Below are 12,637 nucleotides of genomic sequence, written 5' to 3'. Positions count from 1 at the left end.
AAGCTGGCTCCCTGTGTGTGACACAAGGCGGGGAAAATCCGCGAAAGTACACCGGCCCAGTGGGGCTCAGCTGTGAAAGACTGTGAGTGTGACCTGTCTATGTCTGTCTACTGTCCTCTTGCGTGAAACTCTTGCGAGTGGGGCAAAAAGAGGCTCAGAGGAGCACGGCCGCTCCGCTTCGCTACGCGGCTGTGCACTCTTTCTAAGGAAAGAACTCCATTGCAACAAGAAGAAAATATCACACTAAGAACGGCGCTATATCACAGAAGCAAACATTTCTCTCTGGACTGTCTTCTCTGTTGCATGCTTGGGCCTAAGATTTGACCTAGTGTGAGGCTTCATCCACGGAGGACTCCCCTCCCTTAGAGGCAAGTCAGCCCATCCAGAAAGGGAGGAGCCAGAGGAGTGTACTGCCTACATCATATAGACAATGAATACCACCACAACACGTAGAAAAACCCACAATACAAGTGTGACAATGGGGAAACAACGCAGGCCAGCATCAGACATAGAGAATGAAGATGACAATTCTGAGGACCAGATAATGACTGAACAACTAATCAACCTCTCAGATAAGGACTTTAGACTAGCAATATGGAAGGTGCTCAACAGACTCCAAGAAACCATGGATCGAGTTGAACAGAACACTAATAAGAACCAAGAAAATATGAAGGCAGAAATGACAAAACTCCAAACTGAAATAACATGTCAACTAACAGGACTGAAAAAGTCAGTAAACGAAGTGAATGACAAAATGGATAAGCTCTGGGACAGGGTATCAGAAGCTGAGAATAGACTTGGTGCTGTGGAAGATGAGATACATAACAATTCCATACAGCAGGAGAGATTGGACAAAAAACTTAAAGCAAATGAGCAGACAATGGAAAAATTAGTCAAAGAATGGGAACAGACGAAAATAGAAGTCTATGATAAGATCAACAGAAACAACTTAAGAATCATTGGAGTCCCAGAGACCCAGGAAGAAAATTTCCAGGAAGAATCAACGGTCAAGAACATCATTAAAGAGAAACTTCCAGAGCTAAAGAATATATGTGATCAAATCCTGCATGCCCGAAGAGTACCAACCAAAAGACCCCAGAAAAACCACCCCAAGACACATCCTAGTCACAATGACAAATCCCACAGATAGAGACAGAATTCTGAAAACAGCAAGATCAAAAGGGGAAATCATGTTCAAGCAAGCTTTCCTGAGATTTACAGCAGACCTGTCACCAGAAACGCTCAATGCCAGAAAGCAGTGGTGGGATATTGTGACAAGACTGAATGAAATGAATGCTTCACCCAGAATACTATACCCAGCAAAACTCACTTTCCGGTTTGATGGAAGAATACATGGTTTCACAGACAAAAAACAGCTCAGAAACTTCACAGACACAAAACCAGTCCTAAGAGAAAAACTGAAAGACCTAATCTAAGACAAGACTACCCAAAAGACACACCAAATTTTGAAATAAAGATGGCGTTAAATCCCAGGACAATTCTTTCTCTCAACGTCAATGGACTAAATGCACCAGTTAAGAGACACAGAGTGGCTAAATGGATCAAAAAACTCAATCCAACCTTCTGCTGCCTACAAGAAACGCACCTGAATAGTCAGAACAAACATAGACTCAAAATAAAAGGCTGGAGAAAAGTTATCCAAGCAAACAACACCCATAAAAAAGCTGGAGTGGCCATACTAATATCAGATAATGCAAAGTTTATACTCAGGAAGGTTGTAAGGGACAAAGACGGACATTTTATATTAATCAAGGGGTACGTAGAGCAGGAAGAATTCACTCTCCTAAACATATATGCACCGAATGAGGGGCCAGCAAAATATTTAATACAACTGTTGACAAATCTGAAAAATAATATCACCAACAACACAATAATTGTGGGGGACCTTAACACGGCTTTGTCAACACTGGACAGGTCAACCAGACTGAAACCCAACAAGAATATACTAGACCTGAGGAGAGAAATGGAAGAAAGAGGCCTAGTGGATATATATAGGACACTCCATCCCCAGAAACCTGGATACACATTCTTCTCCAATGTACATGGGACATTCTCCAGGATAGACTACATGCTGGCACATAAAACATACCTCCATAAGATCAAGAGGATAGAAATTTTGCAGACTACCTTCGCTGACCACAAGGCTCTGAAATTATTTGTGAACTCCAAAGGGACTCAGAAGAAACACTTTAACACCTGGAAGTTAAACAGCCTCATGCTCAATAACCAGTGGGTCTGAGATGAAATCAAGGAGGAAATAAAAAGGTTCCTGGAAACAAATGACAATAAAGACACAAACTCTCAGAACTTATGGGACACAGCAAAAGCAGTACTGAGAGGAAAATTTATAGCTTTGCAAGCACACATCAGGAAGGAAGAAGGAGCTTACCTGAGTAGCTTAATGACACAGCTAATAGAACTAGAAAATGCTCAACAAAAGGACCCAAGAATAGGAAGACAGAAGGAAATAACAAAGCTGAGAGCAGAAATCAACGAAGTGGAAACTCAAAAAACAATCCGAAAGATCAATGAAAGCAGAAGTTAGTTCTTTGAAAAAATAAACAAGATTGATAGACCACTGGCAAACCTAACAAAGAAAGAGAGAGAGAGAAACTTGATAACTCGTATCAGGAATGAAAAAGGAGAGATCACTACTGATATGACAGAGATTCAAAGGGTAATCAGAAACTACTTTGAAAAACTCTACGCCACTAAAAATGAGAACCTGGAAGAAATGGATAAATTCTTGGACTCTTATAATCTTCACGGTTGAAGGAAGAGGATGTAGCATATCTAAACACCCCCATCACCATTGATGAAATTAAAACAGTAATCAAATGTCTGCCGAAAAAACAAAAGCCCAGGTCCAGATGGATTCACTAATGAATTCTATCAAACTTTCCAAGAGGAACTACTGCCAATCTTGGCAAGACTCTTTCATGAAATTGAACAAACAGAAACACTTCCAAATAGCTTTTATGAAGCCAACATCACCTTGATACCTAAACCAGACAGAGACGCTACCAAAAAAGAAAATTACAGACCAATATCACTGATGAATGCAGATGCAAAGATCCTCAACAAAATCCTGGCAAATAGGATTCAATGCCTCGTTAAGAAGATCATCCACTACGATCAAGTAGGTTTCATCCCAGGAATGCAAGGCTGGTTTAACATCCGTAAATCTATCAACATAATACACAACATCAATAACAAGAAAAATAAAAACCACATGATCATATCAATAGATGCAGAGAAAGCATTTGATAAGGTCCAACACCCATTCTTGATCAAAACTCTCAGCAAGATGGGAATGGAGGGAACCTTTCTCAATATAGTGAAGGCCATCTACCACAAGCCAGTGGCAAATATTATCCTCAATGGAGAAAAACTGAAAGCCTTCCCTCTAAATTCTGGCACAAGACAAGGCTGTCCTCTCTCACCACTCCTATTCAACATAGCACTGGAAGTACTTGCTATAGCGATTAGGCAAGAAAAGGATATCAAGGGAATCCAGATAGGAAAGGAAGAAGTCAAGCTCTCACTGTTTGCAGATGACATGATACTCTACTTAGAAAACCCTAAAGACTCTATCAAAAAGCTTCTAGAAACAATAGACTCATATAGCAAGGTGGCAGGCTACAAAATTAACACACAAAAATCAATGGCCTTTCTATATACCAATAGTAATAAGGATGAAATGGACATTAAGAAAACAACCCCATTCACAATAGTACCACACAAACTCAAATATCTTGGAATCAACTTGACTAAATATGTCAAGGACCTATACAAAGAAAACTATAAAACTCTGCTCCAAGAAATAAGAGAGGACACACGGAAATGGAAACACATACCCTGCTCATGGATTGGCAGGATTAACATCATCAAAATGTCAATACTCCCCAAGGCATTATACAGATTTAATGCCATCCCTCTAAAGATACCCATGACATTCTTCAAAGAAGTGGATCAGACACTTTTGAAATTCATTTGGAACAATAAACACCCTCGAATAACTAAAGCAATCATTGGGAAAAAGAATATGGGAGGAATTACTTTTCCCAACTTTAAACTGTACTACAAAGCAACAGTTATCAAAACAGCATGGTATTGGAATAAGGATAGGTCCTCAGATCAGTGGAATAGGCTTGAATAATCAGAAAATGTTCCCCAGAGATATAACCATCTAATTTTTGATAAAGGAGCAGGAAATCCTAAATGGAGCAGGGAAAGCCTCTTCAACAAGTGGTGTTGGCACAATTGGATAGCCACTTGCAAAAAATTAAACTTAGACCCCCAGCTAACATCATGTACAAAGGTAAAATCCAAATGGATTAAAGACCTCGATATCAGCCCCAAAACCATAAGACATATAGAACAGCACATAGGCAAAACACTACAGGACATTACAGGCATCTTCAAGGAGGAAACTGCACTCTCCAAGCAAGTGAAAGCAGAGATTAACAGATGGGAATATATTAAGCTGAGAAGCTTCTGCACCTCAAAGGAAATAGTGCCCAGGATACAAGAGCCACCCACTGAGTGGGAGAAACTATTCACCCAATACCCATCAGATAAGGGGCTAATCTCCAAAATATACAAGGCACTGACAGAACTTTACAAGAAAAAAACATCTAACCCCATCAAAAAATGGGGAGAAGAAATGAACAGACACTTTGACAAAGAAGAAATACGCATGGCCAAAAGACACATGAAAAAATGTTCCACATCACTAATCATCAGGGAGATGCAAATCAAAACAACGATGAGATACCACCTCACACCCCAGAGAATGGCACACATCACAAAGAATGAGAATAAACAGTGTTGGCGGGGATGTGGAGAGAAAGGAACTCTTATCCACTGCTGGTGGGAATGCTGTCTAGTTCAACCTTTTATGGAAAGCGATATGGAGATTCCTCCAAAACTGGAAATCGAGCTCCCATACGATCCAGCTATACCACTCTAGGAATATACCCTAGGAACACAAAAATACAATACAAAAACCCCTTCCTTACACCTATATTCATTGCAGCTCTATTTACCATAGCAAGACTCTGGAAACAACCAAGATGCCCTTCAAAGACGAATGGCTAAAGAAACTGTGGTACATATACACAATGGAAATTATGCAGCTGTCAGGAGAGATGAAGTCATGAAATTTTCCTATACATGGATGTACATGGAATCTATTATGCTGAGTGAAATAAGTCAGAGAGAGAGAGAAAAACGCAGAATGGTCTCACTCATCTATGGGTTTTAAGAAAAAGGAAAGACACCCTTGTAATAATAATTTTCAGACACAAAAGAGAAAAGAGCTGGAAGTTCCAGCTCACCTCAGGAAGCTCACCACAAAGAGTGATGAGTTTAGTTAGAGAAATAACTACATTTTGAACTGTCCTAATATTGAGAATGTATGAGGGAAATGTAGAGCCTGTTTAGGGTACAGGCGGGGGTTGGGTGGGGAGAAGGGAGATTTGGGACTTGGGTGATGGGAATGTTGCACTGGTGATGGGTGGTGTTCCTTTTATGACTGAAACCCAAACACAATCATGTATGTAATCAAGGTGTTTAAATAAAAAAAAATTATGCATTAAAAAAAATAAAATAAAATAAAAAAAATTTTATTTTTACTAAAAAAAAAAAAAGATTTTTAAGTGGTGATAATACTGGCTGTGTTCTGTAATTAAAACTATATTCAAAAAAAAAAAAAGAACTAAAAAGATCATATTGGCTTACTGAACGAAAATTGCTAAAACATTAGGTATTATGAACAGATCCAAAAGAGGATGCCAGAAGTGAAAAATAAAAATAAATAATAAATTTATAACTAATAAATAAATTAATTAATAAGTAAATAAAATAAATAAAAAATAAATAAAATAATAAAAATAAAAAAATAAAAAAATAAAGAAATTGACAAAAAATTTACAAAGAAATTCCAACTGATCATTTATGATGAGAGAAACATTAAGATAGCTAAGAAACAAAATAAAATTAAACTTGATTCGGGGCCGGGCGGTGGCGCTCGAGGTAAGGTGCCTGCCTTACCTGCGCTAGCCTAGGAGACGGACCGTGGTTCGATCCCCCGGCGCCCCATATGGTCCCCCAAGCCAGGAGCGACTTCTGAGCGCATAGCCAGGAGTAACCCCTGAGCGTCACCGGGTGTGGCCCAAAAACCAAAAAAAAAAAAAAAATTAAACTTGATTCTATGAGTTTTACTTCATCAAATTTGAGGTATTGGGACTGGAGAGAGAGCACAGTGACTAAGATGCTTGTCTTGGATGGGCCAACCCATATCTGTTCATCAGCACCTAATGTATTTCCCAGAGTCCCACTAGGGGTAATCCCTAAGAGCAGAGTCAGAAGTAAGCCCAAAGCAGAGACAGGTATGCCCCCTAAACAAAACTAAACTAGGGGTCAGAGAGATAGGGCAGAGATTTTGCCTTTCATGTGTTCAACATGCGTTAGATCCCTGGCACCTCATATGATCCCCCAAGTACTGCCAGGAGTGAGAGCCCAAAGTATGCCCAGAGTACTGGTGGGAATGACCTCAAAATGAAATAAAAGTAAATAAAATTTGAGGTATTAGACATGATAGTAAAATTTAAACCATAATAGAAGAAAATATAACTGAATACTAGTAATTTGTAAATTACTAGTAATTTGGACAATTTAATTTGTTTTCATTTATTTGAGTGGGTGAGGGTTTTATTTTTCCACAATCAGCAGTACTCAGGGGCTATTCTTGACACAGCTACCACATGTATGGACATAGTGAGTATTATGCTCAATAAAATAAATCAGAATGGAGAAAAAAATAGGCACACTATATGCTTTTCACTCCTATATTATAAACAAACAAGTCAAATCAAAAAGAAATGAAACCTTAATACTACCAGGCCAAATTATTTGTTACCAAAATTATTTGTTCCTCTACCAAAAGGGTATAGGAAGACATAGACTCAGGTTAAAAGTGGGCGATTAATTCATCATAAAGTAAAGGACAGATGTGGATTTATAGTAAATTTAATGTAACATACACATTTAAAATAATGCACACCTGAAACTTCAATGTTAATCATATTTCATTGCATAACTGGTACCAGTACATCCTGATCACGAGGTTATCCCAAGTTTAATTCCCCACATCCCTTGTGATCCCCTAAATTCACTTTGAGTGGTCTTTGAGCCTTCTAGGAATGATACTGAGAACAAGAGCCAAGAGTAAACTCTGGGTGTGGTCCCCAAACCAAGAAAACAAAAATATTTTAACTCCATTTATGAAACTAATTCTATTTATCTTTTAGAAGTACACAAATATCCCATTAAAATAAGTTTCATGGGGCTGGAGCAATATAATATAGAGGGTAGGGTGCTTGCCTTGTATGTAACTACCCCAGGTTCAATTCCCAGCATCCTATATGATCCCCAGAGCACCATCAAATCTTGGACCACACCCACTGGTGCTCAGGGGTTAATTCCTGCCTCTGCCCTCAGGAATCACTCCTAATAAGCTCGGGGAGTATATGAGATGCTGGAGATCAAACGGTCGTGGCTGGCGCAAAGCAAATGCCCACTGTGCTATCTATCGCTCTGACCCCTCTAATTACTTTTATTCAGCAGAAATAGCTTCCAACAAAATTCAAGCTTCTATGATTCATACACATGCAAACATGTGATTAATTACTAAAAATTAAGTATTGTGAAGGAATTAAAGATTAATATATTTTATATTGTTTTTCTTCTAGATATTAATATATTCTTAACAAAAAGCTTATTTCAATAAATAATAATTTTTCCATTTTCAAGCATCATAACAAATAAAACTACAAATGTACAGTGATGTCAAGAAAAGCCAAATGATTGACATCAGTATCTTTGGTGGGAAGAATATTCTCAAGTATTATTATTACATTTCAATAACTGCTTGGGAAAATGTCATATTTAAAGTAAAAGTAGAAGTACAAAAGTTCAATTTATAAGCATGTTAATATTTAATTATTTAATAATGTCTAAAGAGATTATAGATTTGGAGGAAGATTACTACAGAACTATAATAAAATGTCTTCAATAATAATGTAAACTCTTAGTTAACACTTTAAAAGACCCACAGCTTTTCCATAATAATGTGAAATTGAAACATTCAGACCTTCACATTTTAAGGGTCAGAATATGAAATAGTGATAGAATATATATATGCCTTATATATAGAGATGTAGGTTTGATCTCAACAATAAAATAATGAATTTGTTGTAGTGTATATGTTTGTTCACAAAATGAAAAATTAAGTATACTGATTATAAATAACACTAACATTTTTAGTATCACTTACCTATAAATTTCTGAGTGAAATAATAAATATAAATAACAATATAAGTAGCTTCATCAACAAAAGCTAAGACAGTAGCTCAATTAAAATAGTATAAAAGTACCCAAAAATTTTAAATATAAGTTAAACATATTTCTTTTAAATTGGACAAGTAATTAATGAAAAGGTAATTACTCCTAAAGTACTCCACAGTTCCTTAAATACTATAAAATGGTGAATTTTAGTATAAATTGAATCAAATTAAAAATAGTAACTATAAAATGGCTGGTTTCTTCTGAATGATATTTTAAAATAAGAAGAACATGAGCAAGGGCCCAGAGTGATAGCACAGCGGTAGGATGCTTGCCTTGCAAGCAGCTGACCCAGGATGGACCTGGAATTGGAGGTTCGATCCCCGGTGTCCCATATGGTCCCCAAGTCAGGAGTGATTTCTGAGCTCATAGCCAGGAGTAACCCCTGAGGGTCACAGGGTGTGGCCCAAAAACCAGTAAGCAAAGGAAGGAAGGAAGGAAGGAAGAAAGGAGGGAGGGAGGGAGGGAGGGAGGGAGGGAGGGAGGGAGGGAGGGAGGGAGGGAGGGAGGAAGGAAGGAAGGAAGGAAGGAAGGAAGGAAGGAAGGAAGGAAGGAAGAAAGAAAGGAGGAAGGAAGGAAGGAGGAAGGAAGGAGGAAGAAGGAAAGGAAGGAAGGAAGGAAGGAAGGAAGGAAGGAAGGAAGGAAGGAAGGAAGGAAGGAAGGAAGGAAGGAAGGAAGGAAGGAAAGGAAGGAAGGAAGGAAGGAAGGAAGGAAGGAAGGAAGGAAGGAAGGAAGGAAGGAAGGAAGGAAGGAAGGAAGGAAGGAAGGAAGGAAGGAAGGAAGGAAGGAAGGAAGGAAGGAAGGAGAAGGAAGGAAGGAAGGAAGGAAGGAAGGAAGGAAGGAAGGAAGGAAGGAAGGAAGGAAGGAAGAAAGAAGAAGGAAGGAAGGAAGGAAGGAAGGAAGGAAGGAAGGAAGGAAGGAAGGAAGGAAGGAAGGAAGGAAGAAGGAAGGAAGGAAGGAAGAAAGAAGGAAGAAAGAAAGAAAGAAAGAAAGAAAGAAAGAAAGAAAGAAAGAAAGAAAGAAAGAAAGAAAGAAAGAAAGAAAGAAAGAAAGAAAGAAAGAAAGAAAGAAAAACATGTAGCAGAGGCTTCTATATTTTCAATCCTTGTTTGAGAAAATAAATTATATTGAACTACACCATCCCATACAAACTCTACTTTCCAATTTATTTGGATTTTTAAAAGTCAGTATACTGCATCATAGAGGGGACAATAAACTAACATGAGTTTGAAATTTAAAAAAACTATAATCTAATATATAGTCTGACTCATAGCAAAGGTGTAAGAGAAAAATAAACTGTGAAGCTAAAATGTAGTTAGTAGTAGAACATTTATTTCCTAAAATTTCAACATCAATACGAATAATTTCATTTTATGCATAGATTGGTATATCACATCAGACAGAAACATTGTTGAATTTACTCTTCAGAAAAGTAGTAACTTCAAAATCTAAAGTATTTAATAGTATAAACTCAATTTTATAGAAGAAAGAACATGAGAAAAATTGTTGAGCTGTAGATCCAGAATTGGAGCAATCATCTAATTAAATTAAATCCTAAGGAGCAATTACAGAAAACAGAAGCCAAGAAGCGTGAATCACTGGTCTGTCAGTAAAATTTTATTTATATCTGTATGAGGGAAATGGAGAGCCTGTTTAGAGTACAGGCGGGGGTCGGATGGGGAGGAGGGAGACTTGGGACATTGGTGATGGGAATGTTGCACTGGTGATGGGTGGTGTTCTTTACATGACTGAAACCCAAACACAATCATGTATGTAATCAAGGTGTTTAAATAAAATTAAAAAAATACTGAAAAAAATTTTATTTATATCTTAATATTAAAATATTAAAATGGTGTTCTTGAACACCATTTTATCAATAACAACTTGAATTTTTAAATACATGTGTTAAAATACATGAGTGTATTTAACTTTAAAAATTATATTGCAAACACAAAAGCAATCAATCACAGAGAGATTTTTTTCTTTCATTACTTAAAGAGAAAGGAAGGGAAAAAAAAAAACAGTTGGTGAGATGACCAAAAGCCCAGAAAGTATTTCCATTTAAAGAGTGAAGGGGACAGACAACTCGGCTAAACAAGTCAGTGATCATTTGCAAGCCTCCTAGGTACCTTCACAGCAGACACATTATCAGATTAAAGGAACTGCAAACAAACTGAGCTGAAACCTTTCTTTGTGCAAGCCCAGCCTCTTCTTCCTGTGACGTCACATTACAAATCTTAGTAAGCCTTTCTTTTTCCTTTCAGAGAAAGACCATCTCACTACACTGCTGGCAAGGAAGGAAAAGGTCTGCATGCAGCAAGCGCTAACATGCTTTGGAATTTATTTCGGAATCTTTGAAAGACTTTTGCTTACCACCACCTGGGATCCACTGCAAGAATATCAAAAAGAGAAACTCCGTTTAAAAGGAACATGAAGAAATGAAAACAAGTCGGTAATGTTTGAATCTTTGCAACTCTATGGAAAAGCCAAAGAGTGTAAATTTCAGCTTTATCATACTGAAATGTAAAGGAACCTTACTCGTGGAATATGCATGGTGATTACTGAAAAAGAACTTTCCAGAAGAGTCGTTTTACTACCGACTCAGGAAAGGTTTTCATTAATTTAAAAATCTAATGGATTGGCTTCAGACTGCACTTTAAAAAAATCACTCTTCAGTGAACTCTGTCCTGAATTCAAGAGTTTTTCTGAAAACTAGGAAATGAGAATATTTTCCTACTTGAAGAAGTACCTGGAAACTCTACAGCAACGAATTTCATGTTTCCTTTGAAGAGTTTGGAAGAAAGATTTACAAAACAATCCAAGGATCTGAGGAATTTACAAATACTTTGGAGGTTATAAAGTGGTCAGGATCTGAATACCAAAACGACTGCAGCTGCCCAAAGGACTTTGTCACTGTAAAGTGGACGTGCCTTTATAATGGTAAGCAATAACAGCTCCAACTGCTTTGATGACTCCTTTAAGTATACTTTGTATGGGTGCACATTTAGTATGGTGTTTGTGCTCGGATTGATATCCAACTGTGTTGCCATATACATTTTCGTCTGTACCCTCAAAGTACGAAATGAAACTACAACGTACATGATTAACTTGGCAGTGTCAGACTTGCTTTTTGTTTTTACTTTACCCTTCAGGATCTTTTACTTTACGACACGGAATTGGCCATTTGGAGATTTGCTCTGTAAAATTTCAGTGATGCTATTTTATACCAACATGTATGGAAGCATTCTGTTTTTAACTTGTATTAGTGTGGACAGATTTCTGGCAATCGTCTACCCATTTAAGTCAAAGACTCTAAGAACCAAACGAAATGCAAAAATTGTTTGCATTGCGGTGTGGTTAACTGTGTGGGAGGTAGTGCCCCAGCAGTTTTTTTTCAATCTACCCACCCTCAGGGTAATACCCTCAAAAAGCCTGCTTTGAAAATTTTCCAGAAGACACTTGGAAAACCTATCTCTCACGGATTGTTGATTTTCATTGAAATAGTAGGTTTTTTTATTCCTTTAATTTTAATGTAACTTGTTCTAGTATGGTTGCTAAGAACTTTAAGTAAACCAGTTACTTTAAGTAGAAGCAAAATAAACAAAACGAAAGTTTTAAAAATGATTTTTGTACACTTGGTGATATTCTGCTTCTGTTTTGTGCCTTACAATATAAACCTTATTTTATATTCTCTTATGAGAACACAGACATTTGTCAATTGTTCAGCAGCCAAAGCAGTAAGAACTATGTACCCAATAACTCTCTGCATTGCTGTTTTAAACTGTTGCTTTGACCCTATAGTTTACTACTTCACCTCGGATGCAATTCAGAATTCAATAAAAATGAAAAGCTGGTCTTCAAGGAGAAGTGACTCTAGATTCTCTGAATGTTCAAGGCTCATGAGAACTTTATTCAACATCGGTCTACAGACTTTAAAAAGTAAGATATTTGACAATGAATCTACAATTTAAGCTGCCTAAAATAAAAGCACTGGATTACACTGGGACAGACTTCCACATTCCTTCAACTGTGAAGTGTTTTCTTGAACAATTATTTTTCCATGTGTTAAGCATTAAAATGTATTTTATTCTTGTATATATTCCATTTTATTTTTGAATAATTTTGATGTGTATCTTCCTCTTCATTAAAGAAAAAAAAATATTGTTCAAAGTCTAAAAGTGACTGATTTAAACTCATGTGATAGCTATTT

General features: G+C 37.2%; 2 protein-coding genes across 3 annotated transcripts in view; one reads left to right on the top strand and one right to left on the bottom strand.

Moving 5' to 3' along the window:
* The window catches only part of RB1 (RB transcriptional corepressor 1), a 150,318-nt gene that overhangs the window by 41,794 nt on the left and 95,887 nt on the right, over positions 1-12,637 (bottom strand). The window lies entirely within an intron of this gene.
* LPAR6 (lysophosphatidic acid receptor 6) lies at positions 10,708-12,586 on the top strand. The gene is given in 4 exon segments (XM_049778820.1): positions 10,708-11,791; positions 11,794-11,847; positions 11,850-11,914; positions 11,916-12,586. Coding segments are annotated over 4 exon segments (1,029 nt in total). The 5' UTR covers positions 10,708-11,364; the 3' UTR covers positions 12,399-12,586.

Source organism: Suncus etruscus, chromosome 8 (genome assembly GCF_024139225.1).
Source record: "Suncus etruscus isolate mSunEtr1 chromosome 8, mSunEtr1.pri.cur, whole genome shotgun sequence".
NCBI lineage: Eukaryota > Metazoa > Chordata > Mammalia > Eulipotyphla > Soricidae > Suncus > Suncus etruscus.
This window is presented reverse-complemented; position numbering and strand designations above follow the sequence as displayed.